The 13433-nt window shown below is 40.3% G+C and overlaps 2 protein-coding genes across 2 annotated transcripts; one reads left to right on the forward strand and one right to left on the reverse strand.

The window, feature by feature from the left end:
- Positions 1-42: 42 nt before the first annotated feature.
- lg22h2orf68 (linkage group 22 C2orf68 homolog) lies at positions 43-3888 on the forward strand. The gene is made up of 4 exons (XM_058375415.1): positions 43-414; positions 661-776; positions 1795-1940; positions 3075-3888. Exons 1-4 carry the CDS (start codon positions 305-307, stop codon positions 3195-3197), a joined length of 495 nt encoding a protein of 164 aa, XP_058231398.1. The 5' UTR covers positions 43-304; the 3' UTR covers positions 3198-3888.
- A 3334-nt stretch (positions 3889-7222) lies between these two features.
- On the reverse strand, positions 7223-13131 carry mat2ab (methionine adenosyltransferase 2Ab). Its single transcript, XM_058375431.1, has 9 exons — positions 12917-13131; positions 12342-12419; positions 12129-12251; positions 11474-11586; positions 11041-11184; positions 10308-10526; positions 9603-9785; positions 9249-9382; positions 7223-8089 (listed from the first exon to the last, which is right to left on the reverse strand). The coding sequence occupies exons 1-9, from the start codon at positions 13005-13007 to the stop codon at positions 7987-7989; spliced, it is 1188 nt and encodes a 395-aa protein (XP_058231414.1). The 5' UTR covers positions 13008-13131; the 3' UTR covers positions 7223-7986.
- Positions 13132-13433: the final 302 nt, after the last annotated feature.

The following is a 13433-nucleotide window of genomic DNA, read 5'->3' on the forward strand; positions in this document are numbered from 1 at the left end:
ATGGATGATAGTAGACTTACCCGGGATTTAATGTCAATCTTTTTACTAATATAGGTCTTCTACATTGTTGTTTGAATTCTCAAATCACTTTACATAGATCATATGAGAAGAAAAAGTGACGTTTAATTACGTTTTATTTTTGTTTTTAGTACCTATCTATATATATTAGTGCGTTGTTGTTGTTTTTTTTGTTTCTGTAAAACTCTGAGAGTTTTTCTGGCCAACACATTATCCGCTGTCACTGAGGATGATGCGCTAGAGTGTTTTGAGCAGTTAGTTTCTTTTTTCTTTGACGCTCGGGGACATGGAAGTTTTGCAAAATGCCGAGGGAGAAACAAATAAATATAAGCCAGGGGGTCGACTGGACATGAATCATGGATTCCTGCACCATATACGGAGAAATCAGATCGCCAGGTAACTTACGACTTAGTAACGTTAACTATAGAGAGAGTTAGCTAGCCAGCTAACATTAGCCTTCTTAAAGAGGTCCATCAGTCCTTCATCTTAAACCTCTGTCTGATTTATAACCTTCTCACTGCAGTGTGTGGCTCTGATAATAAATCTGGACAGGAAGTTATTCATCATAAGTGACAGTCATTAATTCGTGCTTGTTTTGTGTTTATTAGGATGATGCTTTAATGAGTGTGTGTTATTGTGTAGGGATGATTATGACCGGGAGGTTAAACAGGCCAAAGAGCAGCAGAAGCGCAGACACACAGCGGCACCGAGGAGACCCCGCAGACCAGACCGGGAGGTTTATCATCCCCGCCATCGCAGTAACATCCTCACTTACTTCCAGTCCATATTAAACACACGTTCAGCTGACACTTGATTATACCACATACTTTGTGGGTCACTTCGTAGGTGTAAAGTTACTGACTGCAGCCCTGTGTTTATATACATCTCTCTCTCTCTCTCTCTCTCTCTCTCTCTCTGATTACTTTTCCATCTGCCTGCTACAGTCACTTTAACTGGAACTGTGTTCATTTATTAGGTTCCAAGAAACTAATGTAGTACCACGATATTCACCGATCAGCTATAACATTATGAGCAGTGACAGATGAAGTGAATAACACTGATGATCTCCTCATCATGGCACCTGTTAGTGGGTGGGATATATTAGGCAGCAAGTGAACATTTTGTCCTCAAAGTTGATGTTAGAAGCAGGAAAAATGGACAAGTGTAAGGATTTGTGTGAGTTTGACTAAGGACCAAATTGTGATGGCTAGATGACTGGATCAGAGCATCTCCAAAACTGCAGCTCTTGTGGGGTGCTACTGGTTGCCATAGCAATAACGTTTACCAGAGGATGGCACGTTCCATCAGTTTTCTTACTGCTAAAATCAACCAATGAAACAATCATATTAGATGAAGGAAAAGCAGTATTTATCTACATCATATCCCTTAAAGGAGAAGCAGTGTGCGCTCTTTGTTACAGATCACATCCTCTCTCTCTTCACTCCCGTTAGTAGTCGCTGCACCGAGTCACTCCATACTTCAACTTTTTCAAATTTTGTGACATCACTAAACACAAACACATCTAGTTAACAACACTTGCTGTCGCAGAAGTCACTCTCAACTCTCACTAGAATTTAATGATCTCCAGTTGCTTCATCGCCACAATTCGCTGAACGTGTGAATGCAGCATTAGATACTGTTTACTGTGGTAGATTTGTGTATTAACTGCTTCCAGACACAGCAGTAGAGAACTACATTGTAAATTTTGTAAGCAGGTTTTTTTGGGAGATTCTCAGTAATATGATCTTGTCTGTCTGTGTGAACACCGGTCTGCAGGTGGCTCTGAAGCCGGGGCTGGTGGTGAGGTGGAGGAGTGGAACGAGAGCGGCTCGAGCACGGAGCAGGAGAACACGGGCACCGAACTCTTCTGGCTCGACTACCAGGCAGACAGCGGACACGTGACATCCTTCCTTGTCTATAAGGCAGGTACTTAGAGTCGTGTAGTGTGCATCATGAGAGAAGGGATGGAGCAAGAACACGGTGAATCCTGATTGCATCAAGTCATGTTCACATTTGATTTAAAACTAAATCAAATGTTGGGGGGATTCGCACTCGGTGTTCCACTTTACCCAAACATAGCCAGATCAGTAATGAGGCTATTATAGAGGTCTCACACACTCACCTGTGAGTTAAATATCTCAGACTTCCTGGTGTGCTTTCTGACGCTAAACGACACACTGCAGTAGAAAAACAGAGAAAAGTTGAAAGTGGCTTTAGTGAGGTGTTAAAGGTTACAGGTGGAACAGTGTTTTAGAAGTGACTCAGCTGATTACATTTCATTAATACACTCATGTTTATGGTTTGAGGTGAGATTTACAAAATGCTAAACCAGATGTTCAGCTTTATATTGACTTTTTAGCTGCTTTAGGAAGAAACACGATGAATGGCGTTCTCTTGAGAATGGATTCGTTTTAGGAATCTGTTGGTTTGTGGGTTACTCACGGATATCATTTGTCTTTTTGACGTTCGTGATAATGGAGGACGAATCCATTTTCAAGTGAAAGCTTCAGTGTGCAGAGTGGAAATTTGTCTAAAAGTTTAATGTGTGGTGGTAACATGAACATGAAATCTGCTTGACCCTGACTCTCAGGTTCGTGAAGGTCGACTTGACTCATACTGGTTTCCTGGGAAGTGTAAGTTTGTGGACCAGGCTCTAACACTCATATGTGCATGCTGTTATAATAACTAACTTTTCTGAGAAGGATTTTTGTTCATTCAGCTACAATAGTTGAAGATCTTGAGAAGATCTAAAAGAGCTGAATCTGCTGAGATCAGATACTGATGTAGGAGTGGAGGAGGTTCTGGAGGTTCTCAGTGTTCCAGTTCATCCTAAAGGTGTTCAGTGGGGTTGAGTCAGAGCCAGGTCAGAGCTCTATGCAGGACTCTCCAGTTCTTCCACTTTAACTTTGTCTCTGTGGGGCACGGCTGCATCATCGTGTTGGAACAGTGTTTCAGCCTAAAAACAGCATACAAAGATTCTGTACAATTGTGTCCTTTGTGGCAAAAACCACATCTAGTGTAATATAATAATAATAGATGTTTTCTTTATACAACAGGAGGATGAGCCAGAAAGTGTAGTAGAACGAGTGGAGCAGAAGAACGTTCTGGACGCAGCTATGAGGGCGGCGCTGTTGGCACGAATCAGCCGGGAAATGGATAAACGGCGAGACAAACGCTGAGGTTCGGAAAAGAAGGCGATGAGGAATGACTTCATACAACAATAAAGACTGTTGCGATGTGTGAGAGACACAAAAACCACACACACAAACACAAACAAGGACTACAGGAGCAGATGTTCATGCAGGTGTTCTTCGTCTCTACAGAGAAATGAAGAGAAACTTTCTCCAATACTGAAATAATCTCATATCAGACGCAACGATATTTCTGTCCTGTTGTGAGGATGGCAGAGGGGCCGGGATGTACGCAGGAAACAGCTGTAACACTCATCCGTTTACATCCAGAGTTTCATCTCACGCAGATTTTCATGTCATTTGAAGATCTATTGTATAAAATATTATGCAGACTCTTGATGTTTAGCTCAGGATTAGCAGCAAAAGATTTCAGAATCAACCTGCCACGTCATCTGGTGCTTGCATTTATTAGCAAAAAGATCAGAAATAACCACCGCGTGGTTCAGGTAGAGGACGTGTAGATCGTCAGGCGACATTAAAGACGGTCGATTCCCACACCGTCGTCTTAATGGTTATTTATGATGATCCTGTTCTTTTGTCTTGCTGATTTCTTTCCACAAGAATGATTTGGAGCATTGAACTGTACGAGGTTTTATTTATGTTCTTCAGCCAGATTTCTTTGGGTTGTATGAAGAGATTTTTTTTTATTTTTGTAAATGTGTTCTCTCTGTTAATACATATAAAGCATGATTAAAAAAAAGTTTCTTTGGCACTGCGTGTGTGTTAATATGTGTACAAGCTAAAGATTTTTCCCCTCCCAGTGTTTCTACTACTCCAGGGTTTAGATATGAAGTCCTGGATTTCCAAAAAGGACCAGTTCCTGTGAATTATACTGTGGATGATGGTGCCAGAGCTGGACGAGAGAATCCCACTCTTCACATGTGTGCTGATAATCAACTATAACATTAAAACCACTAAAAGGCGATGTGAATCGCATTAATTACCTCATTACAGTAGGGTTAATCTTGTGTAGCCAGAGCGTCAGACTAATGGAAGAAGGTCTGGACTCCATAGCAGCTTTTAGTGGGCAAGGACTGCCCCAGAAGGCATCTGACTGACATATAAAACAACCAATCACAGTTCTTTTTTTTTTTCAGCATCATGTTTAGGGGCTTGAGTTGACATTCCTACAAAAACAGCCAAGAGTGCAACTGTAGGTCATTCAGGTCATTTGTTGTAATTAACGAGTCTGTACCGTGAAATCCAGTGTTTAGCCAATCCTTATGAGCACTCATAGTCACAGCTGTGAACACTTCCTTCTCCCATGATGGAAGTAGATGGTCACGATGGCCTTGTTTCCAGGCAGAATGTTAAAAAACACGACACCAATAAATAAATAAAACCAATCAGATGACGACTTCCAAACTCCTGAAGTGTTTTGTGCCATTTTTGTGTGCCATATGCATCAGATGTTCAAAGATGGGTTCATGAGTTTGATGTCTGACAGCAAGTGTGACAGTCAAAGTTCTCAAAGTTGACACGTTTGAAGCAGGAGACTTTGACAAGGGCTAAATTGTGATGTTTAGATGACTTGATTGGAGCATCTACAAAACAGAAGTTCTTGTGGGATGTTCCCAGGATGCTGAAGTGCTCCAAGGAAGGACAAACCCTGTTTTCCCCCCTTACTTGTGGTTCCATTTGGTAACATGGGCGACTCGATCACTAGACTCTCAGCTGCCCCGGCTCTGGGGTGAGTTCTGGTGAATTCTAATCCACTCAGAGTCCACTAAAGGCATTCATCATTTTCCTCGTCATAACAGAATCATTTGATCGGGTTCATCAGTGATTCGTAAAATAAATGTTATTCTGTAATTCACCTCAGTCATGACAGAAATAGACAGAGCTTAAATATTAAAGATTGAATGTTACAGTAAAGATCCATAATGCTGATACTGAGTAACTAAACTAAACGAAATCCTGTCAGTTGCACTAAAAATGATTGACAGGCTTTAATTATTGAAGCCAAAAAAGTGTGAAATGGAAGCATTTGAGATTAATGGAATCGCATAGATTTACAATACATAGATTTTACAGGGTCACAGATTTGATGAGAAACAGGAAACACCTACAGTATGAAGTGAATAAATATATTCTGAAATAAGAAAAACTTTAACAGTTTCTAAGGTTGCTGTAGTTAATGTATTTTATCAGAATCCCTGAAGTGAAGGATTCATGAGAAAATTTTGACATGAAAGTTTCATATTAAAAGCAGCACATGCCACAGACACTTACATTTGAGGCTGAAATCAGTTTGCAGCTCCTGCTCCAGAGGGCAGCATTTATTAGATCTTACTAGATTTACTCTACAGTCTAGCTCCACCACAGGGTGGGTTTCGTCACCATCTGTCTCAATCAGACCTGATCATTAGCTGGTGAGGTGAATCTGATCATTTCCTGAAGAGAACAATCTGATCTACACTCATTGGGGAAGTGGAAATATATTTAAAGAATAAGGTCTTGGAATCAAACTAACGTGTAGTGTGATATAGAATTGCAGTTTCTTTAACTGTATTATTATTTCCATGCAAAAATACACCGATTCTGTGTACACTGATTCTTCAGTAGATCTCCTGTGTAAGCAGTGGATCAAAAGCAGTGACATGACGTTAACAGCAAGAACGAACTTGTTTAAATCTGTAGTCATGGAATATTATTCCGCCCCCTTACACACTACCGTGGAAACTTCCAGTAACTAACAGACTGTAATGTTCCCAGGTAAGTAAAAGGACACACCTTATTGTGAGTCAGAGGTGAGAGTGAGAGGACAAATGAAACGTCTATATAATTCTATTCTAATAGGTATGAAATATTTATTCAGATCTTTCACTGTGTGTAAGAAGAAAACAGCCTTGTGGAATTCTTTTCATTACATATAACAGCTTTTTATTGGAAGTTAAGGGTCAGAGTGTGGTGTTATGCCTCTGATGCAAATAGAATTAAAGACCTTGCTCAAGCAGTGGCATCTTGAAGGTATTAGGGCTTGAACCCTGATCAACAACCCAAAGCATTAACTACTGGAGAATGTGTGTGTGAGAGAAATAGTAAAATTTCACTGAACTATATGTTACTAATGATATAAACAGGATCCAGTGTATAAGCCTCAACGTGCTCATGTACTTTTTACTGTATGACGTACAAGACACAAGCAGCTGATGGCTGGTTTTGGTTTCAGAGATTGATATCCATGATCCTGTTCACTTGAGCTCCAGGGATATTTATAGCAGCAGTCCTGAACAGCATCTTAACATGACTCCTTCTCCTTTCATGTATGTTGACTGCAATCCAACGTGAATCAGAGCATTAACTACTAAAAGTAAAGCGAACAGGAGATAATCTATAGGTCATTCTGAGCAGACTGGTTTGAGAAAAAGGATATAACAAGTTGGTGGTGGTTATCATGTTTAAGCCAGTTCTCTTTTATATATATTATATATATATATATATATAAAAAATAACACCTTAAGACATTCGAACCATTAAGCCTCAAAGGAAAGTCACATGAGAAATCAGATCTGGCTCTTGGAAAGGTTCCTCGTGTACACACACACCCACACACACTTGGTGTAAACATGCATCACTAAACCATTTTCTGACACATTTGAGTGAATTAATGAATCTAAACCACATGGATAAACTGTACAGAATTGTTTTAGATGAGCTCTGCATCGCAGTCCTGTTATGGGTGAGAGCCGATAGTGGGAATTAAAATCATTAGAGTATATAGGTGTGATAGAGTAAACACAAACAGAAGAAAATGTATGAAACAGATCCTCAGTATAAGCAAAATCCAGGACTGAGCACAGAGCTGTTTTTTTTTTTTTGATTACAGCTGTTCTTAGGAGTTATAATAATATTAAGCATGATGTTATTCACTGAAATGGGGGGGGGGATTTGAATGTAAAAAGGAATGTCAGCTTTTCCAATTTCTTTTTTGAATGTGATGAATCGGATGAATGTGTAAATTATCCTGGGGTTTGTTTTGATCATTTTTTCATTAATAACACTGACAACTCTTGGGAGAATGCAAATATGTTTTATTGTTACATGATATAAATAAACAGAAAGGGGTAAAATAAAGACTCCAAAGTAAAAGCCATCCGAGACTGAGAGAGAGCATGTAAACAAGGCTAGTTTCTCTGTAAAACACTAGCCACATTTTTCAGTCTCGACAAGGCAAAGCAAGTACATGATTGAGAAAATGCCCATTAAAATTAAAAAGATGGGTTTTTCTTTCCTCTTCCATTCATCAGCACCATCTACATGTAATGATTGAGGAAAAAACAAATAATGCATAAAATCAGAACATAAGAATAAGGAAACTAAGCCGTTTGGTTTGATTGTGTGTTTCCATGTTTCCTCACACAGATAAGATTATCTGATGGTCTTGACATTGTAGGGATGGTAGGCTCCGCCCACAAGGAAGACTGCTTTCTAGCAGGGGTAGATGTAGGCATAGCAAGAACCAACCGTTTTAGTAATTTATAATGGTAACTAGAAACCTGTCTGTGGGGCGTTTTCTGTTTATGTGCATGTGTGTGCATGAGGTCTTTATGAGAAATAAAAAAATTAGGACAAGTTCATGACTTGAAAAAAAAAGAAGATAAATCTTTATAACTATGCCTTTTTTGGTCGAGTTGCCTGTGGAACTCTCATTAGTTATTAATTACAATCTGAATGGATGTGTGTAAGACGAAGCTGGTCTAAACGTCCGCCTCCCTTTTGCAGCCTTGCAGACTTCTCTGTAGTTTACGTCAGCAGGACTCAGGGGGACGGCAGTTTAGTACTGCAGCTTTTTGGGAATCTCCCACGGGAACGAGTCGCGGCCGAAGTGACCGTATGCAGCCGTCCTCTGATAAATGGGCTTCTTTAGCTGCAGATCCCTGGAACACACAGAACCGTGAGGTTAGCAGCAGTCAGAGACAAGGACACATACAGCAGACTAAACCTGAAGTACAGATAACGTACCTTGAGCCACTTCGAATTCAAATTTTATTGGTCACATACGACATCATACACAGTACGACATGTAGTGAAACGCTTTTTACGACCATCTTACATAAAAAAGAAAAATTTAAAGTGTGGACATGAAAAATAGGGGATATAGTTAAGAATATATAGGGAAAAGTAGGGAAAATTAAATGGTAGAAATCACAAACGAAAATAACTTGAAAGTCAAGTGTCAGATATGCATAAGCAAATATATGTCTATGTATGTGTATATATAAATAGACATATTTGCATATGCATATCTGACACTTGACTTTCAAGTTATTTTCGTTTGTGAAATACTTTCAGTATTTCAGTTTTATGTATTCATTATGAACAGAGTTTAGCTCAATAAGCTACATGTTATTTTAGCATAGTTCAAACTAGCATTGTGTCTCAAATCATACAGACCTCAATACTATTCCAATCCACTACTGAGTCCTAATCCTAACCAGGTCTCTTAGTGCAATAATATTTCTGAATATTAGAGAGTTCTCCATGTGAGAAGCCGCTCATGACACCAATCATAACAACGGCAAGTTCATTATCATCATCATCATCTGGATAAAATCTCGAAAATCTTGGGAAGCCATCAGACAGAGCCTTATTTGGTTCGGATGTGGCATCTAGTTGATGTTGCTCTTAATATTCCGGCTGTATATAAACTCCACAGGCGAGCATGTGGATATTCACAGCGCTCAAGTTGTGCAAGGTAAGTATAAACCAGCTCATGTGTTTGTGTATCATATCACATCACGCTGGGATGGATTATTTCCAACACAACACCTCTCACTGGAATGGTACATCAGTGCCAGGGATATTCGTTTGGTTTTTAGTCCAGTGTGTTACACAGGGTAACAGGGTAAATAAACTGTACTGCAGATCCAAATGAAAAGAAAAAGCAAAGGTCTGAACCTCACTGGAAATATATATAGTGCACCAGACAGGAAGTAGCCATTAAACCACTGCAAAGCAATACACTAATGCACCTTCCAAATCAATGTAGAAAGAAAAAAAAAAAAAAAAAAAAAAAAAGTTTTTTTTTTTTTTTACCTCACAATGACTCCTGGACGAAGGTCGAAGTTCTTCTTTACGATCTCCAGCAGCTCCCTTTCGCTTTTCTTCGACGTACCATAGTGGAAAATGGAAATGGACAGAGGATGGGCCACTCCGATTGCATAGGATACCTGCAAGACATCAGCAAACACCACACTCAATCAATCCTTAGTGCTCATGTATTACAAATATCATCCTATGTGCTGAATCGGTTGTTTCTGCTCATTCTATTCATCCCCATCAGTTCCATGTGTTTGTCTATTCCCAACAGTATCTTTCTTACAGACGTGATTTAACCCCATTTGCCATTTTCTTTTCGCTGTTTATGTAAAACTGAATGCTGTTCCTCACCTGTACGAGGACCCGCCTGCAGAGCTCAGCTTTGACCAGAGACTTGGCCACCCAGCGGGCAGCGTAGGCAGCAGAGCGGTCGACTTTAGTGTAATCTTTCCCAGAGAAAGCTCCTCCGCCGTGAGCACCCCAACCTCCGTACGTGTCTACGATAATCTTGCGCCCTGTTAATCCAGCATCACCCTGTTGATGCAGTCAGAGAGAAAATTATTTTTCTTTGTATGTCTTTGGTTAAATGCAGAGAAGAGCTAGTTCAAAGAGCAAAACAAAAGCTAGGGAAAATTTAATAGCAAATAAATAAGAAAAAGATCCTGATCTTTATCTTCTTGCTATTGCAATTTAATAAATCGATCCATTTTAAGGGTCATAACACACACATACAAAAAAAAACATTAAATATACATCATATCACTAAAAGACATTTAAATACACTCACTGTCCATTTTATTAGGAACACCTAAAAGACTAATGACTGAAAAAAAAGCAGCCCATCTGGTACCAACAACCAAAGATTCCAAAGTCTTCATTCTGATGTTTGGCATGAACATTACATGAAGTTCTAGATCTGTATGATTTTATACACTGCCGTTTCTACATGATTGGCTGATTCAGACAACTTTTCCTAATAAAGTGGACATCAAGGGTGTACCCCAGTTCTAAACAATGCTAGTATTAAAAGGCTTAAAGACAGTACATAAACATCACCTGAGGTCCGCCAATGACAAAGCGGCCGCTGGGCTGCAGGTGGTAGATGGTGTCATCGTCCAGGTAAACGCAAGGCACCACCGCTTTAACCACCTTCTCCTTCAGGGCGTCGCGCATTTCATCCAGGCAGATGTCTTCATCGTGCTGCACCGAGATCACTATAGTGTGCACACGCACCGGGAGCATCGCACCGTGGTCCTGTCTGTACTGCACAGTCACCTGAGAACAGAAATGATCATTTTAGACACTCTTTGCAACCGCTGCAGCTTTTCATTCCAGCCAAGAAGCACTCCCGGTGGGTGTGGTCTCTTCTAGGATGGCCCCGGCCCCATGTGCTGAGCACAAAGCCTCACTGAATAGTTCAATGAGGAAGAACATGGTGCACACACCAGATTTGAACCCAACAGATTTTCAGATTTTGGAGTGATCATGCTTTTCACCTCCATGCTCAAAACACAGGGCAGAGGGGGAAATCTTTTGGAAGTGTTCGTCGCTCTAGGGTCATGCAGTATCTGTGCCAATGTACACTGATGCTGTTCTGACAGCTCGTGATGGCAATAACACACTTGTGTTTTTATCTCCATTTTAATAAGCTGTAGTCAGAGTGCAAAGATGTGATCTTCTGATAGAAGTTACATCTTTTCAGTGAAGTTTTTCAGCATTAAAAGATAGTCATGTTACTAAATCATACAATCACAAACCCAAAGACCACCAGTTCTCCAGTGGAGCTCACCTGGGTCTTGGAGTCCGGACGGAGCCAGGGCAGGACACCGTTGCGTCGCAGTTCAGCCATTTTGGCGTTCAGCTTATGGGCCAGCATGATGGTGAGGGGCATGCACTCTTCAGTTTCATCTGTAGCATAGCCAAACATCAGTCCCTGAAAAACAGCACAGTACACAAGCACATGAAACATCTCTTTTACACACCTTGAATAAAAGCTGCATTTTTTTTATCCTCATAGGCTGGTTCCCACATGATCAACTGCTCACACATGTACACAGAAACCTCTAAAGGTACAAATCCTGTTATAATAAGGCAAGACCTCATGTCTTTAAGCCCTTAAATGTTCAAGTACAGGAACTTCTGCTGTACTCTTGAAATATAAGAGTCCTGTACCGTGTTAAAATCATCCAGTGCTTGGGATCCAGCCATATTCTATAACTGACCTGGTCCCCTGCGCCAATGTCCTCCTCGTTACGGTCCAAGTGTACTCCCTGAGCAATGTCCGGAGACTGCTGCTCCAAAGCCACCAACACGTTACAGGTCTTGTAATCAAAGCCTAAGAGGAAAAGCAAATAAATAAATATAGATATGGCCTTTTTGAAAAAAATAAGCAGCTTATATACATAAAAATGTGGTTATGTGGATATACAGTTTGTTGTAAATAATGTTGAAGACCACTATTATAACAAGGAAGACCAGCAGTGGCAGTGCTGGGAATTGAACCTTGACATTCTGATCAACAAACCAGAGTCTTAACTGCTGGAGCCACCACTATACTGGTTATTTTCAGTATAATATAGTATGTAGAATAAAAAAAAAAAAAATTACTGACTGCTTTTCATAACAATCCATATCAATATTCAATCAATATCAATTTTTCAGCACTTTCTATATCAATGCACTGGCTGTACTGCTACTACAGTGTTATAAACACACACGAGTTAAAGGTATTCCACAGAGGATGTACTCTTGCCTCTCTCTCAATGTTCCTGCAATACTGACCAATGAGAAAGTAACTACAGAAGACGAACGAATGACCTCAGGTTATGTGGATGCATGATGATTTTTTTCCAATCCTGACAATTCTGACACACGAACCTTTTGAGGAGTCGTCATAGCCGATGTGTCGAACAGTGTCCCGGACGATCTTCTGGTAGTCCACATTGGCACGAGAGGTCACTTCTCCTGCCAGCAGGATCATTCCAGTCTTGGCTACCGTTTCTGAATGAGGACCCCAAAAAAGTTATCAGTAGATGTTTACGGGACACACTCACACACATTACAGGCTTGTATGGAAAATCAGTTATTTACCACAAGCCACTTTGGCATCTGGGTCTTGCTTAAGATGGGCGTCAAGAACAGCATCACTGATCTGGTCACAGATCTTATCTGTTCAACAGAAGAAACAAAATAACACAAGGTTAACAGATGGAGCAATGTTTATTAAGAGTTTATAAAAAGTTATTGAAAATAAACCTAAACTAGTTGGAGCTGTTTTCAGGCCTAGTGCTAATTATGCACCAAATAAAAATCTCCAGGTAGTCGGAATATTTACATTTCTGTTAATATTTCAGATAAATCGCCTGAGTAATGAACATTTAGATACTCTGATATATATATACAGATTTTATTTTTTTATATATTTAGTGCTACTTGATAATAGTGACCGCTAACAATTCATTCGAACTTGACCTCAACAACATATTACAGTAAATGCAAATTTTTTTTTTTTTAATTAAAAATCCCTTTTCAATATCTATTTTGGTTTAAATCTATAATGTAAAAAAATAGCACACAGCTACACGTTAGCTTTCTAGCTCTCTACAATGAAGCGCGTGCACAACGTGGTTCTGCTCGGCTTTACGGTGAGGTGCTGAGGATTTTACCCGGATGTCCTTCTCCCACAGACTCAGAGGTAAATAAGAAGCAGTCCTCGTCGATGAATCCGTTATGATAACCGTTCATTTCTCCGTTCATATTCAACTTTCGTGGCTTGAGAAACAGCTCGTGCTTCAGATGATCACCGCGATGCCCCGGCCTCGTGCAGCCCCGCGTGCTCCTGCCGCAAGCTTTTTACATCCCGGTCTCGGCTGACGTCACAGATTCCGTCCCCTGCTACACCCACCACATAATGGCGCCGAGAAGAAGCTTTCCAACCACGTGTGTGATGAAAAAACCCTTCATTTCTCCACCGTGCACACTACAGGCCCCTACCGGTCAAAATCATCATGTGTAGCACGTGACACCGAAACTATAAATACCCGAAGTCCCTATTTAGCGGTGCTTCATGTCAGTGCTTCATGTTCATGTCAGCAGTGCAACATGTCAGGAGCTGAGGAAGATCCACCATCTTGTGGCTGAAAAAAAAAAACAACACTTTTAGTGTACAAACAGTTAGTATTG

The sequence above is a fragment of the Hemibagrus wyckioides genome, linkage group LG22, assembly GCF_019097595.1.
Source record: "Hemibagrus wyckioides isolate EC202008001 linkage group LG22, SWU_Hwy_1.0, whole genome shotgun sequence".
Taxonomy (NCBI): domain Eukaryota; kingdom Metazoa; phylum Chordata; class Actinopteri; order Siluriformes; family Bagridae; genus Hemibagrus; species Hemibagrus wyckioides.

Bases quoted from the DNA above. Each gene is read 5' to 3' on its own strand.
- lg22h2orf68 (XM_058375415.1), top strand. From the start codon at position 305: ATGGAAGTTTTGCAAAATGCCGAGGGAGAAACAAATAAATATAAGCCA. The intron at 415-660 runs GTAACTTACGAC...GTTATTGTGTAG, and splicing joins CGGAGAAATCAGATCGCCAG to GGATGATTATGACCGGGAGG. The intron at 1,941-3,074 runs GCAGGTACTTAG...TTTATACAACAG, and splicing joins CATCCTTCCTTGTCTATAAG to GAGGATGAGCCAGAAAGTGT.
- mat2ab (XM_058375431.1), bottom strand. From the start codon at position 13,007: ATGAACGGAGAAATGAACGGTTATCATAACGGATTCATCGACGAGGAC. The intron at 11,587-12,128 runs GTTCGTGTGTCA...TTTTCCTCTTAG, and splicing joins CTATGACGACTCCTCAAAAG to GCTTTGATTACAAGACCTGT. The intron at 10,527-11,040 runs GTGAGCTCCACT...TTCTGTTCTCAG, and splicing joins GTCCGGACTCCAAGACCCAG to GTGACTGTGCAGTACAGACA.